The sequence below is a fragment of the Miniopterus schreibersii genome, assembly GCF_964146895.1.
Source record: "Miniopterus schreibersii genome assembly, chromosome: 16".
NCBI lineage: Eukaryota > Metazoa > Chordata > Mammalia > Chiroptera > Miniopteridae > Miniopterus > Miniopterus schreibersii.
In genome coordinates, this window is record NC_138116.1 from 38,842,831 (window position 1) to 38,858,813 (window position 15,983).

General features: G+C 52.2%; 1 protein-coding gene across 4 annotated transcripts in view; it reads left to right on the top strand.

The window, feature by feature from the left end:
• Positions 1-588: 588 nt before the first annotated feature.
• Positions 589-15,983, top strand: part of SHISA6 (shisa family member 6) — a gene marked incomplete at both ends in the record, with an annotated part of 269,709 nt that continues 254,314 nt past the window's right edge. For all 4 annotated transcript variants that reach the window (XM_081161725.1, XM_081161726.1, XM_081161727.1 and 1 more), the window contains one exon: positions 589-1,229. In XM_081161725.1, coding sequence (XP_081017851.1) covers positions 589-1,229 — 641 coding nt within the window. The remainder of the gene's footprint in view (positions 1,230-15,983) is intronic.

Here is a 15,983-nt window from a genome sequence, read left to right on the forward strand (position 1 = left end):
AGCGCGCTGCGGGGCTCGGGCGGCGGGGACGCCCGGAGGGGCGGCTCGTGCGCCCTCGGTGGCCCGCGCGCCCGGCCGCCGGGCTCCGTCTCGAGGGCGGGCTCCGAGCCCCTCCCGGCCCCGAGCCTCGCTCCTCGAGGGCTGCGCGCTCCCCTCCTCGCCCTCCGCTCGCCGCCCGCCTCCCGGGGCACCGGTCGCTCCACCCCGTGACCGGCTCCCTGTCTTGTCCCGCAGGACCCGCCCGGACGGGACCACGCCACCGCCGCCTCCCGGAGCCGCGCTTCGGGTCCTGCCTGAGCCGAGCCGCGCGCGGGGCCGCCGCCGCCGGCGGGGGATGGGGCTGCCCGGGAGGCGCGCCGAGCCCGCAGGAGGAGCGCGGAGCCGGCGCGCAGCCTGAGAGCAGAGCCGCCCGCGCCGGGCCGGCCCGTGCGCACGCCGCCGCCGCCCGCGCCTCGATGGCGCCATCGCCCCGGCCCCACTGACCGCCCGCGCCCACCGCCCGGCGCGCGGCCGCCCCGCCCTCGCAGCCCGCCGGCCGGGGCAGCGGCCTGCCGCGGAGCTGCCCGCGCCCTCCCGCCCGGCCCCGCCATGGCGCTGCGGCGCCTCCTGCTGCTGCTGCCGCTGCTCGCGCTGGAGTGCCCGGACCTGCTGCCCGGCGCCCAGGGCGCCCGCGCCCGCGCCGCCAACCGGACCCTGAGCGCCGGCGCCGCTGCCGTCGGGGGCCGGCGGCCCGGGGGCGCCCTGGCCCGGGGCGGCCGCGAGCTGAACGGCACCGCCCGGGCGCCGGGCGGCGCGGAGCCGGGGAGCCGGCGGGGCCAGCCCGCGGCGGCCGTGGCGGCGGCGGCCAGCGCGGCCGTCACCTACGAGACCTGCTGGGGCTACTACGACGTGAGCGGCCAGTACGACAAGGAGTTCGAGTGCAACAACAGCGAGAGCGGCTACCTGTACTGCTGCGGCACCTGCTACTACCGCTTCTGCTGCAAGAAGCGCCACGAGAAGCTGGACCAGCGCCAGTGCAACAACTACCAGAGCCCCGTGTGGGTGCAGACGCCCAGCACCAGGGTGGTGTCGCCGGGGCCCGAGAACAAGTACGACCCCGAGAAGGACAAGACCAACTTCACCGTCTACATCACCTGCGGGGTGATCGCCTTCGTCATCGTGGCCGGCGTCTTCGCCAAGGTCTCCTACGACAAGGCCCACCGCCCTCCGCGGGAGATGAACATCCACAGGTGAGAGCTGCCCCGCGCCCCGGGCGCCCGCGGCCGCGCCCCTCGCAGCGCGCTCCCGGGCCTCCCGCGCCTCTCCTCGCTCTACCGCCGTCCCCACCCTTGTCTCCTTGACATGGGACAGATAAATCAGCGCCTCCCCTGCTGGGGCTGGCGGGGCGATCTACAAGGCAAAGTAAGGCTGGGTGGCTTCCGTGCAGTTTGGGTGTAAGAATTTTACAGATTCTGTAATCCTGGATGGGGGTCCAGGTTCAGTTTTTATGGCCTGTGGGCACTTTGGTGGAGGCTCTTAATACGTTTGGTTTTCTGATCAAACTGTAGCATCATCTTCAAATAAAGGAAACTGAGCAATGTTGGAACCTTACAGACAGGAGTGCCGGGTGACTTAGTGTAAACTGGGTGGTGTTGGACATGGGTGCCACAGAGGAAGGATGCCTCCCGGGGGGAGAGGGAATAAAGATTCATCCATTCCGCGCTGACCGGGGCAGATGGTGTCTTCTCGTGCATCCTGCCGAGTGGGCTGCTCGCCTTTCGTGCTGAGCCTGGAGGACTTGTTCTTTTAAACCCTGTGGGCAGAACTCTCTGAGTTAACATTTCTTGCTGTGCTAAACCTGCTGGGCATCTTTCACTGCTTACAATTGGGAGGGGATGGGGGCCGCCTCCTACCAGAACTTATGCCAGGAGCTCAAAATGTGGTAGGTAGTCCATGGTTTCGCCCTGAGTGCCTCCCACCCCACCTCTCCAGCTCTCAGTGAGCCCCTTGGGAAGCCAAAGCCCAGAGAACGGGAAGGCAGCCTCTTTTTACAACTCTAGGAACATATCACCCAGGGGATATAAACTTCATTTTGCTTCCAGTTCCCTCTTGATGATGAATGGCTCGATGTGGTCCAACAGAGTCCTTTCAGGGAGCAAACCCTGCCCTAGGAAATTCCTCCATTTTTGGCACATGGTGCGTGCGTGGCTGAGTAACCAGGACCACCCCTCAGACCAGCGCTGCTTCTGAATTTACCGAGCAGGCGTCCGGCCTGAGCCAGAGACCTTTAACTCATCTCGGCACTCCGCTTGCTATCCTTTTGTCCTGAAAACCTTCTTTCCTCACTGCTGTGGACATTAATCACCTGGACCTTGATGAAGAGAGAGAGGCAGATAGACATTTCTGGGCATAATTTTCCCCTCCTCAATACTCTGGATGTTGAGAAAAGATGATGCTCCCTGACAGGTTTAATTGGGTCAAATCCTCAAACTGTGGGCCCTTCTAGGAGTCCCGTGTATGACCCTCGCTCATCACTGGAAGGGGCCACTGCCCTCCGTTCCACTCCCATCTTGTGTGAGTCTGTGTCCGGACTGGTCCTGGGAACTGACGGAGGAATTGTGACAAATGACCTGTGGTCAGTGCAGGTTTTCAAATGCAGAAGGCTGGTGGGATGGATGGCAAATCAAGCACCAGACACTTCTCCTTTGGGTCTTGTGGGATGAGGAATTCCATTTGCTCACCTTGGAAAGCAGAGAAGGGGTTGCCTCTGGGCACGCACCTTCCTGGAGCAGATGTACCCCGTCCGTGTCATCTCTCTGTCTCTGCTTCCAGCCCCAGAGGGTTGTCTCCTTTCACCTTCTCTTTTGGCCCTGGCTTCTTATCACACCTTCCACTCTGGCTTATGGCCTTCTGGTCGATTCCACAAACCTTTGTTCTCTGCTCTCTTAGGGAGAGTTGCCTCCTGCCCTGACCTTGCCACCTCCTACTGAGTTTATTTATCATCACCTAGAAGGGTACGGATGGTGTTCGGATGTTAGTGTTGGCCTACGTTCTACTGGATTGTGACCCTGGAGATGTCACTGGCTCTCGGTGTTTTCTGCTCTCCCTATTACACTGATCTCCTTCCCTCCCAAAACTAGGTAGGGTGTGTGGCATATGGCTCAGTGGTGATGCCTCTGGAGGCTGTTTCTCTCTGGGGTCTGGGAAGAGAGGTAACCATGGGAAAGGAGATGAATTTCAGCCCTCAGACCGTTATGTAAATATGGGATGTTTCTCCCTCAAATTCAACTCCTGATTTTATTCAGTTCACAGCACCTCTCCCAGCAGCTGCAGTCTCGCCTGATCAGTGCTTTGGAAACCATCATATTGGTGCTTGTTAGGTAGGGGGCAATGCTTGTCTCTGTGTTTGGGGGGAAGGGAGACAAAGCATGAGATCCATCTAGGACACTTCATGATTGACCTTGGGGCTGGGGGGTGGGGAAGGAGTTATTTTTCAGTTTTGGGTAAGTCAGGCTCAGCAGCATCTCTTCTCGATCTCTTCCCAGGGTGAGTGTGCACATTTCAGGGCTGCTCACTGACTCATGGGTGTGCATGTTACCACGGCTCGGCTCGCTTTGCTCACACCTCCGAGGTCACCGCTTGCTATTTCAGGGAGTTTATTGTGCAGAATGTCTTGCTGGGGAATTGGGGTGGGGAAAAAGAGTGTGAGGGGGAAAGAAGTAAATATTTACACTCCGATGAGTTTTCCCCAGGAGAACAGGGGTAAGAAAGAAAGTAGACTCTTCAGAGGGCAGTGGAGAGAGTGGGAAGTGCACTCACTTACATTTTCCTTGAACTAGTTCAACAGAGACATTTCCTTTCTGAAGAAGCAAGGGACTTATTCTTGTGTGATTCCCTGGAGGTGGTAGCTGGGCCAGCAAGGGCTGGAGAGGAGCCCCAACATCAACTGTGTGCCTCCTCCTGGGCCTCCCAGGCTGGCCAGCCCTCCTCTGCCCATGCGCACGCCCTCCCTAGGTCAGGGCTACCTTTCACCCCTCCAGTCCCTTCAGGGAAGAACAGGTTTCGACTTCTCCAGTAGTGATTAGGCGTTGCCACCCTGCTTCCATGGGAGAAGTCGGTGTCTGTAGGGGAAGCTGTCAGCTCTCTGGTGATTCTAACAAATGAGCACTGTCGCTCTGAGCAGAGAGGAGAAAGAGACAGGCAGAGGTACCCATGCTCTGGACCCAGAGAGCCATACCTGGAGAAACACAGGGCGCCCACCTTTCCCAACTGAAACCCTTTTCCACCAGCATCCCTGCCTTACCTTCTCCTTTTCACCTGCCCAGCTGAGGCTCAAGCTGATGGGCCTCAGGCATCCACCGATTTTAATGTTTCATGAGCAGCTTCTGCAATGCTTCCCTGGGGCTGTTTGTTCAGTGAGGGGCTGTTGATGTTTTCCAAAGGCAGGGGCTCAGTCCAGGAAATGCCCCAGGAGGAGACTGGCTCCCTTTTGATATTCAATTCCATACAGAAGTCTAGCATCCAAACCTGTTCCTTCCTTCTCACCCTGAGTTGATTCATTCGTTTCTTAGAGATGAGAATCATTCCGAGGCAGGAACTATGTGGCTTAAATAAAAAAAGGCTAATTAACAGACGGGTCAGGAAGCTGTTAGGATGCTTTAGATGCTGTCGGGGAAGGCAGAGCTGCCCTGGGTGCTCCCATTGCCTGCACAGTGATGGAGGGGATGGAGGAATTTGGGGGTGGGGGTGGAGAAGTGCTCAGGGCTGTGGGAAGGAAAACCTGAATAGATGTTTTTAGGCAAAAGGAAAAGTATTAAGAGGTGACCTACAGCCATCAAAAGAGTTCTTCATCTTTGGATTCCTCTGCTTGTTTCTGGAGGAACCAAGGGAGCACTCTGTCCGCTCTACCTTTTCTTCCAGAAATGAATTACAGACCCAAAGCTCTCTTTCCCCTCACAGACCACATAACCACGGGGCCACTTTGCTGACTGATTTATTGAGTTACCTTTTTGGGTTCTCGGGCAATGAATTTTCCAATCACCCCAAACACTCCATTTTTTGCAGCACCATGGGCTCATTATAATAAATGGATCTAAACAGAAAGTCAACTTAGTTTTTGTTTTTGTTTTTTTGCTTCAAATATTGCAGTTGGGAAGAAAGAACAAAAGCATCTTGCCTTGGCCTGAAGGTCTTAGTCTTGCATGTTTTCCATTTTCTTTGAGTCAAAAACAAAAATGCATGTAGGGAAAGCAGTGAGATTGTGGAATAATTTAGGAAGGCTTATGGAGGAGCAATTAGGGAAGAGCCGTGGGAAAACAGAAAGTATCAGAAATAGGAACAGGAGGAAGGTGGTCAAGTGAGAAGTGGATGCTGCTGCCCAGGCCTCCTGCTTGGTTTCCCTCTGGCACCTGCAGCTACATGCATGTGCGTTCATGCACCAGTTGTGCCGCACTCACTGATGTGGGCAAGATGTGTTTCCAACTGGAAAATGGGCACATGGGGCTAGCAAGGTTCATTCTTGATTTAGCAGGTCAGCCATGCAAATACTTTTCAAAAATTCCTCTACTTGGCCATTCTCCCTGGTATGTTACTTGCTGTCTTCATGTCCTCTCCCACCGGACCCCAAGCCCAGAAGGCATGCACATTTGTCCCTCTTTCCCCGGCCCAGGCTCAGCGCACGTACACTTGAAGGAATCTTCTGCTAAGATACCAAGAGTTTACCCACAGTTCTAGGCTGACAAGGCACAGGTAGAGAAAAAGTCCAATGCATCCTTTTAAATGTTTTTAAATGAGAGATCAGATTGACTGTGCAGCCGATTCAAATCAATTGTGCAGGAAGCAGTGGTTAAGATAGCTGAAAAAGTGAGCTGATTGAAAGAGGTTAATTCGCTGGCCCCAGCCAGACATGCCCATGGGTCCGGAAAGGAAGGGAACTGCGCCGAAGGAAGCTTCGGTCTTCTGGTTTCACTGCCCGATTTCTCAGGGCCTGGCAGGATTGCCTTTAGATCTTCACTTCCCAGGTCCTTTTCTGTAGCTAGTGAGAATCACCACCACTTGTTGGAACTAGCAGCAGCTATGGAGGACTACTGGATGTCACCCCCCCGCCCCCCGCCACACTCTCCCTGTTCTGAGTCCTGCACGATCGATTTTTGAAATTATGGTGAATTCGTGTGCATTTTGTCCTACAGTTTCTGTTATATCCCTCGACAATATATATCTTGTGGAACCACAAAGTTGTGGTTTGAACTTACTGGTGTATAGATGCCTGAGATTGGTGCCGGGGAAGGAGCTCTGACAGACGGTATTAGGGACTGGGTTACATTCATTTTTAAAATGCCTTCTGCTGCAATTTTTTTCCTCTTTTCTCCATCTTGGGAAACTCTAACCCATTATTTCTCCTCAGTCGCTTTTATGACTTCGCAGCTCTGGCATCTTCTTGGGCAGATATTGCAGGCACCGAAGAGGGGTTGGTGGGAGGGTTGACCAGCAAACCCTGAGAGGGTCGCAGTCCCTCAAGAGCAGGCTTATTTCAAACCCACTGAGGACAGATTGCTAGCCCTGTCTATTATTGCTATTATTATTCCTCTCCTCCTTCTAGAAGTAAAAGCAGAATGTTCTGAAAAGGCAAAGGAGTACTCTCTAGTATTTTGTCATTCGTTACAGAATCATAGAATTTTTTATTGCAGGCAAGTCGGTTCCCCTAACTCCCTAGTTTTGTCAGTGAGATAACTGGACTCAGGGGGGCTGGGTCCCAGTGCCCAGGTTTCCCAGCGAGCGGTGAGTGCGTGAGGGCGGTCTAGAAGCCAGGGCCCCTGTCCTGGGCCGGGATTCCTTCCACAGACTGCTCGGCCTCATCTCGCCCAATGAAAACCTGTTCTGCTTTACTTTGCACAGATATGTCTTAGTCATCACCAAATAGCTTGCAGATTAGAGATGTGAGCGACAGCTTCCTTCCTTCTCTTTCTCCCTACGATTTTTAGCCTTTCCTTGTTCAGTTTTTCCATTCACTAGAATGATTCCCGGTGATCTTCACTGGTCCTTTTGCAGTTTCTTTGCATATCTTGTTAAAAGGGCAATACCCTGGTCTAAGCATCACCCGTTAATAAGATCTGAGCAGTGCAGACCATTGAAGGGGGAAGATACAGCGCAAGCCAGAGAGTTGTGAACCTGGGCGACGGGTCACTGACTAAAATTGTGGGCTGGATCTTAATTTAAAACTGGGGCCGTGAATGTGTTGTCTCTCTCCCAGAGGTGGGTAAGAATGCTGAGACCTACGAGATCACTGACTTTCAGCTTTGCAGACACCAGACACCTCCAGGGTCCTGTGGGCCTGTGTGTGGGCGATTCCAGGCCTGTCTTCTAGGATGGTCCCTCCACATCCAAGACAGATCCATGGGCCATAGGAGCGCACGCACTGTGCCAATACTGCCTTTTCCCAGCTCTGGGCCAGGATGACACAGGGCCCAGGTGACTATAAGGTGAGGGGTCCAGAGAAGCTTCGGACAGGACAGCTAATGGAGCTGGACATTTGGGTCCAGTCACTCTGTGAAATTAATCTTGGTGGCATGCATTTTGGGGCCTTTGCCTACAGTGTGCCTGATTCTTCCTTTGAAAAAACCAGGACATACGTATCCTACTGTGTCACCTTCTAAGCAGTCACCTTGGGAACTGCACACTGATTCTTCCCTGGAAAACGTTGCCACTTTCCTCTCTTGGAAGTGCTTTCGGAGCCCATGGCACGTCGTCATGACTCTCTGCAATGGTAACATGTTTTATCTTCTTAGGGTAGATTTTATTCTTGTAAGCAGCAGCCAGTCATGGGGCCGAGGCCAATGAATGAAATAGGTGAAGGGCTGGTTATTGATCTGAAATAAGGAGTGCCCCCAGTAATGAGACCTGCTCTCCTAGGAGCCGTGTCAGCTGTCTCCAAAGGCAGGTGCCCAGAAGAGGCGTCCGGTGATGAATGGCAGCCCTGCAGGTCGGGGCTTGGCTCCCCACGATGACCACTTTGAGGGGCCACTTCTCACTTGGAAGGATAATTACTGGCCTTAAGAAAACCAGCTTCATGCTGTATTCCTTTGTCAGGGCAGACGGTGGAGAAATTGGGAGAGGGGAAAGGAAAGGAGGTGAAGGTGCTGAAAACAGCTCAAATAACAACCCAGAAAGGGTGAGGGATAAAAAGAGACTGTCCCACATTTCTGCACAAGACAGTAGACTGAGAGCGCAAGTTAGATTCCTAATTTGATTCTGGGTCTAGGTAAAGGGACCCAATTTCTTTGGGATACATGTAGCCAGGCTTGGGGTCAGAGCCACGTGGTCTCTGTGCCCTCTGTTCTACCCACCTAAATGCCATCGCCTCTGCACTTTGGCATTCAGATGAGGTCACCGCTTGGGCCAAACAACCATTTGATGGAGCAAACTGTTCGCGAGCACAGGAAGGTGGGCTTCCGGGGGGCTTTGCCAGTAGATTCCCAATGTGCACTGACTGCGCCTCCCAGACCCTCCCGAAAGTTCATTCATTTGACCAGATTGATCACAGCGAGGGAGCAGGGGTGGGGTCGGCTGAGTTTAAGGGCAGGTGTCGTGGTGCCTCCAAGTGCAGCAGTTGTTGCCAGTTCTTGTCTCTCTTTGCCGTTGGAAAAGCAGCGGGCTTGGGTGGGATGGTGCTCCTTCCCCTCAGTCAAGAGTTGGCCGGTGGTGCTCCCACCACATGGGGTGGAGCAGAGCCTCTGGCCCTGCTGAGTCCCTCCAGGCCACTCTTGGTCATGCTGGGAGGAGTCAGTCCTGCTCTGTGGCTGGGGAGCTTCCTGGTCTCTGCTCAAGCGTGAGGAAGGGGAATTGTCTCCCAGGAGCTTACACAACCTCATCGCCTACAACCCCAGAGAGCCAGTATTGAGGAGGACATGAGATCTCAGTTAGTGCGACCTCAAGTCACACGCACGAAGCAGGACGTGAAGCAGTCACCAGAGCTCCCATTCTCCAGGGCCTGCCCCGTACCCGGCACCTGCTAAGCACTGGACTGGCGGTGTCCCGCAGCATCCTTCCATCACCCGCTGAGCATAGGTGCTCATTTAACAGATGAAGTCAACTCAGAGAGGCTTAGAAACTTGTGAAAGGTCATACCGCAAGTATGTAGCTGGTCTCTTTCTCCTTTGAGGCCAGCAGGGCAGCTGGCTCCCATCTTCCAGGCTGTAAATAGTCAGTGATACTGAGATGACTGGAGAAAGCAAAGACCCACCTGCTTGTGCCCTGGGACAGGCTGTCACAGTAAGGAGTGGGAAGATAAATGACCTGCTGATCAGGGTGCTTCAGAATGGGGCTGGTGACCCTCACTTAACACTGCATGCTGGGCACGAAGGAGCCCCAGAGTGGTAAAAGGGCTCCTTTTCAAGAATGGATTATATTGATTGAAGATAGTAAAGGCAGTACAAAGGAAATGTGAAAACCAAAGCCAGAACAAAACACCCTGATTTTGATTGAGGAAAAAAAACACAACCCTTTCACAGAATTGAAAGTACCCCAGGGCAGTTCTGCGTGAGTCCTAGCTCCTGAGGGAAATAGGGCCATGGAGCAAAGCGATCTGGTGGGGAAAGGATGGACCTTGGGCCATTCCTGGCTTTATTCCTGAGATGTACAGCTCACGAACAGTTCTATCACACTTCCCCTCTCTGCCCCATTTATCAGAGCTGGCACTGCGCACACAGGACACAGAATTCCGGCCTGCTCACGTCTGCTCCCCTGTTCTCGTTCTGTTCTTTTCCTGTCTTGAGTCTCTTTGCCCCGCTTCCTAATTCCTTTCTCCTGTTTCTTGTGCCCTCAAGGCCTCTGTCCTGAAAGGGAAAGCATCCTGGGAAACCCTTATGGCCCTGGGTTTTACTCTCAAGTTCGGTTCTCATGGTCAGTGGTGGCGGCGATGACCTTGGTGGGGGTCGGGGCCTGCACACCCCCTGGCCTGCAGCTCCAGGGCAGGAGCCCCTGACCAGGGCACTCACTCAACTGAGATGGGAGTGGGCACCATCTCCCTGGCTCTCCCCAGGAACGTGGCACCGTTCCTGAGCTTGGTTTTCAACCCCACCCTGGCGCATTCCCACTACTAGTCAGAGGACAGGAGGACCCTGGGTCCTCCTTGTGGAAAGATGCTGTCCCCATCTTGAGACTCGTGGAGGCTGCATCCCAACCCAGCTCAGGTGGCTCCAGCCTTGGCCATGCTCCCCGGGGGTTGGGAGGCGAGTCGCGTCGCTGTTTTCTGCAGCTTCCCAAACACTCTCTTTATTTCTCGCTTTTTGGCATTTGGTCTCGTGTACTGTTCCCATTAGCTCCGGCATTAAAGCCTCATTACTTAGGACATCTGTCCTCTAGACATATTCGTGGTTCCCTTAGCCAAATGTCCTCTTCTGGGAGGTCTGCTTTCCATCCATAGCCACCTCTTCTCTCTTCCTTGGGTATTGCTGCTCCGCAAAGGAGGGGTCTGAACCCTGAGAGGGAGTGCCTGGGCAGGAGGCGTGGCTGTTCATTTTAAAGGACACCTGCCAGTGTGTTCCAGAACCTTCCAAGGTCCTGAGAATGCAGACCCTCAACCTGGGGCTTGGGCTGGAAGGAGGCTGAACCCTATAATAACAAAGCAGTTGCCAGGGGAGCTTTTCTTCCCCAGTCCTAGGGGCAGCCTCAGACCCCAGCAGTGGGGAACTCTGGTGTCTGGGTGGCTTTGCTGGGGGCCGCAGGGTCATGTTAACCCACCCCCCTGGCAGGACAGGGCTTGAGGCCCAGCCCAACCACAGAGGCTGCTGCAGAACATGCAGGAGAGTCTGGATTTCACACTCGCTGTTGGACTAGCAGTTGGCCTTCTCTGACTTTCCACTGCGTCCTGAGAAATTTGCCTGAACTTTCCCAGGCGCACTATCCCGTCAGCTTGGAAGGCTCTTTCTGCTGTGGGAAATCAAACGGTTTTTCTGGTCTCAGATAATCAGCAGCCGGTTCTCATCCACCTCCGTGCCAGCCCCTCTTCCCCCACCCCCAAGCATTTGCAAAGAGAATCAGGTCTGTTAGCAGAGGATCTGTCACTTCTCTGTCTTTTAAGTCACATCATTAAAATGTTCCTTCTCGTTCCTTTCAGCATCTTTGTCCACTGTCGCTTCTTTCTCCATCTGTCCTTTTGATTCTTGCTCACTTCTGTTGAGTTGTGTTCCTTCCTCTCCCACTCCTGTCTCCTTCTTGAACTTGTCCTGCTGTAACTGCACCAACTCGGACACCGCAAATTCAAATTTTCTCAAATTGGACCTGGGTGAAGTTGTTTTTCTTTTCTCTGTCAGATAAAAAGCTGTGATGAACAGACTAATGGCTGAGACAGGACTGCAGAGACTGTGCAGAGCACTCGCACCGTGCAGAAGGACAGATTGTTTTCAAGCAGGCTCCTCCATAGACAATTGGCCTGCTAATTACAGATCATTTTTATCTACTCAATAAAGCAGCTCTCCAAAGATCAGGGTCTTTTTTTTTCCTGCTTTTTTTTTTTTTAACTATAGTTTGCAATCCTGCAATGGCTCAGGAAGCAGTAAAAATGCATTTCCTTAAAGTGTTTTGTAGTTTCCATGTCTGTTTCATTGATTGGGATTAGCCTGCCCCCATTTCTGCTCAGTTGGTGATGCCTGACTGTAGGCTGCTTCTAATTCCCTTTCTAATTCCTGTGGGGGCTCCTGCTAATTTCCTCTCTTCTTGTTTTTTTTGTGTTTTTTTTTCCCCCTTTGTATTTCTTAGTTTTTAGAATCCAGAAACTCTCTCCCTTTTAGCTTGGAGAATCCTGTTACAGATTATGCGCCAGCCCCAGAAGGAGGGCTTGCCTCAATCTCTCCTGCCACAGGATGGCCAGCTGGGCAGGAGAGGTGGAAACCTGGGGACAGACTTAGCACAGCTTGCCTTGTCTCTGGGAGACAAGGGGACAGTGAGCTCCGTCTTTGCTCCTCTGTTCTTTCTCAATTGCCTGTGCTGCCTGAGGAGCCTGCTCCTACGTACATCAGCGCCTCCAACACCACCCTTTGGATTGTGGAGACAACATCACACCTCCTGTAAGACTGGCAGTGCTGGGTCCCTTAGAGAAAGGACCTTGACCTCTCTTCCTTTGCCAGCTTATGCATATCTTGAGGAACACCTAGCGAAGCCCCCCTTTCTCACTTTTGGAGTTGTCCTCCACCTTTCCTTTCCTTAGAGCATTTTCTGGGAACTGAGATAGGAGGCAGGCTAATCCCGACTTCTATCATTTTCTGTCCCCATGACCTTAGGCAGGTCCCTTCGCCCCTCCTTGGTCTGTTAGCCTGGCTGTGGCATGGGGGCTACCAAGTTGTGGAGGCGTGTTGTTCTCTGGCCCATTCTGATCTCAGCACACCCGGGTGGTTCAGGGGAAGAGTCTACATACGTACATCTGTGCTTTCACATCAACAGCCCCGGGGGGCAGGAGAAGGTGCATTTTCCTTCACACTCATTCATCAGAATGCTATTCAGACTCTCATGACTGAAAGGGACTCATGAGGTATTTTAGTGCCTCTCCCTCTGGATGCCAGATCCCCCTCCTCTCACACACATGCATCTAGAGTGGAGGCCCCCCAAATCCCGAGGCAGTCCATTCTGTTCTTAGGTTGCGATTCCAGTTAGTTCTCACGGGGGAGCAGGATAGCATTGGCTTTTCTGGCATGAGATCTGCCCAGTGGCGCCACCCAGAGGGAAAGTATCCCTTTCCCTGTCAGACAGCAGGGAAAATCTCTTTGAATGGCAGTCCAAGCCCCCTTCAGTCTTCCTTCTCTTGGATAAACATCCCAAGTCACAAGTCTGTTTCTCATGAGACACAGTTTTAAGTCTTTGTGCTATGCAAAGGTTGTCGATATAGAAATGGGGTTATAATTTTACACTGAAACCCCAAGTGACATTGCCAAGAACAACATGTGGTGCTTAAGTCATTCAAACACAATTTAAACATCTAAAGATTTTTGGGGTGGAAATTGGCCAGTCTCCAGCCATAGGCACTAATCCACCTCCACCATGACATAAGAGGATAGATGTGTTTGCCAATTTTGTTCACTCCCGTATGGTGACTAGAGCAGTGCCTGGCACAAAGTAGGTGCTCAGTAAATATGGTTGAATGAATGAATGAGTGACTTAATTAAAATGGAGAGGATTTGGGATGGTCTTTTCTCATATACCCCACCATTCCGATGGTTGCCCTGATATGAAGGTACTGAGCTTGGAAATGACAATGGCATTTATAATTTTTTTTAATCACTTGAGGACATGCTTAGAGAGAGGAAAGGAGAGAGAGAGAGAGAGAGAGAGAAACATCAACGTGAGAGAGAAACATTGATTGGTTGCCTTCCATATGTGCCCTGACATGGAATCGAACCAGCAACCTTTCCGTGCACAGGATAACTCTCAACCAGTTGAGGCACTCCGGCCAGGTTATACTTTTTTTTAATAAAGGAAGGAAAGGAAAAGGGAGGTAGGCAGAATGAAGAAAAAAGAAATAACTGAGTTCTTTGCAGAAAATGTTGCCTTGGCCACTTCAATCCTTTTGCCCTTTTATGCCCCAATAAAACCCTGATTTGTTTTGCTCCTGACATGAACCCCTTTGCTTTTCTCTGGAACTTTCCCGGGAAGCATCCTTGCACACTACTGGAAGCACGATCTGAGATGGCCTTGCAGAAAGGGGCACCCAGATGCTCTGTCTGTGCTCGGCTCACAAAGTCCACGTTCAAGGTTCAGCAGAAACCGGTGTGTGACCAGATGCATTCCTGTCCGTAGGCCCGAGTAGAAAATATGGGATGTGGGTGGTCCCTTCCAGCATGACCCGTGCCCACAGCCATGCCATGTGTCTCACTCTCCACACCAGGAGTTTTGCCATCTGGCATCACTGAGTCAGTCCTCCAAGCCTCCCCCCTTCTCCCTAGACTTTGTTGCGGTCCTATGGACTGAGCCCGCGTAGACACTGGGAGCTTGTATTTGGATGTATTTGTTAATCAAATACTTACATACTGTTTACTAGGTACCGCGTTCTGTTCTAAGTGCTCTACCGAAATTAACTCATTTAATCTCCATAATAACCCTGAGAAGTAGACATTCTTTTTGGCCTTATTATTTTGGCCTTACTTTTTCAGTGAAGAAACAGGAGCACAGGGTACTTAGTAGCTAGCTAATGATCACCAATACTGTATATATACCAACTGGCCCGCATTCCGACCTAGGCACTCTGGCTTCAGAATCCTCATGTTTAACCACTAGGCTATACCACCTTCATTTTTGCCTCACCTATAGATTTAGGTCTGTGCCCAGAGCAAATGGAGAAGCTGACACCACCACCACCAACACTAACAGCGGCGTCAGGTACATTTATTAACTCATCTATCACCGGGCTGTCCAAGTGCTAGAACAAATCTCAGTAGCATTTTTGTTCCAACCGAGAGCTGTAATCAACACATCTAGATCTTTAATTCATTCTCAAACAATCCAAATATTTCTGAGAAGTCTGGGCTTGTTGTTGATGCAACTGAATTTCCCAGTCCTGGATGAATTTTCATATGATTGATTCGGCCAGGAATGGAGTGTGTGGAGATGATGCTATTTGGGATGAACGGGGCCCCAGGGGACCACATCCACTCTCTGCCCAGCTCAAGGTTGGCCACGGAGCGGCAGCCCCAGGCCAGGCGCCCATCCCATCGGGATGGAGTGACTTCCCTGCTTGCCTGAAAAACAAAGCAGGCAGGCCGAGCCTCCCCGCACTGAGTTCTGCGATGTTTATTGGCCATGATGAGTTCCAATTGTGCTGGGGACAACTCAGACCTGCGGAGCTGCTCGGTGCAGATGCACAAACATTGTTACCACAACAAAGGAGAGCGCCACATCCACCCGGAGCCTCTCTGTGCGAGGAGAGCGGTCTTGTGCGCACACAAAGCGGGCAGCTGTGTTTTGCAAGAGGACTACGAGAGAACCAGGAATAAGAGCTAAATTAAGCCATTCTCCTTGGACCATGGGTATTAAAAATATATTCACTTCACTGGTCCAGGGTGCGTGTTTCAGAGAATGCAAGCGCCCCGGCTGCCCGGCGGGACAGCATGAGGCCGAGGTTAAGGAGGGCGCCAGCTGTTCGCCGGGCGTCAGGGCCAAGGGGAAGCTCAGTTGTCTGGGAGTCACATAACCGACATCGATTTAACGGGAAGAGAATGTGTACACTCCACTTTCAGGAGAAACCCAAACGAAGCAGCTATCAGAGATCCACTCAAAGAAAAAAACCCTGCCACGGTTTGTCCTGTAGTTTTTATACAAATAGCTTCATTTCCTAGATTGTCCGCATTTTACTTCGTTTTCTCTGCAAAGAGAAGTAAAGATTAGACTGGTGGTCCACGCACGGAAGGAACTCGCATTCTTTAAAAACAAGTATATTCAGTGCGCTCTACTTAATTAGGCAGGAATGCTTTTAGAAAATTCTTCGCAAACAAGAGTTCTCATTAGTCCTTAGGAATAGGAACATCAAGCAGAAGAGCTTGTCCATGGAGTAGTTATCTATTTGGCCTGTGTCATACGTGTCCAGCTGCGTACACTGCTTCCTACTGCTGAAAAAGAGCATGGATGATTAGGGTCTAAGCTAACCAGCTCGCCTTGCTCTCGGCACAGGAAAGCTTCCTGAATACTAGCTGGACTTCTTTCCTCCCTTTCGTGTTATTTAAATGCTCAGAAATCCAGAGATACGACGGGCAGGATGCTGGTTTTCATTTATTCCTCTTTAGTGAGCGGGGCCCACGTGAAAAGTGTTCAGATCGAAAAAACTTACCAGATGAACTAAGGATCGCCAAGGTCCCCACTTAATTTGGGGGGGAATCTCAGTTTTACAGTTTGTTCACTGAGTGCAAATTGTGATGAAAATTCCCAGGTATTTTTAATTGGCACCCTTTTGCCACATTTATTTTTAAACTTGGCAACTCCGTGAGGCCTGGATAGGGAGGGCAAGGGCGTGCTAGAGCAGGACA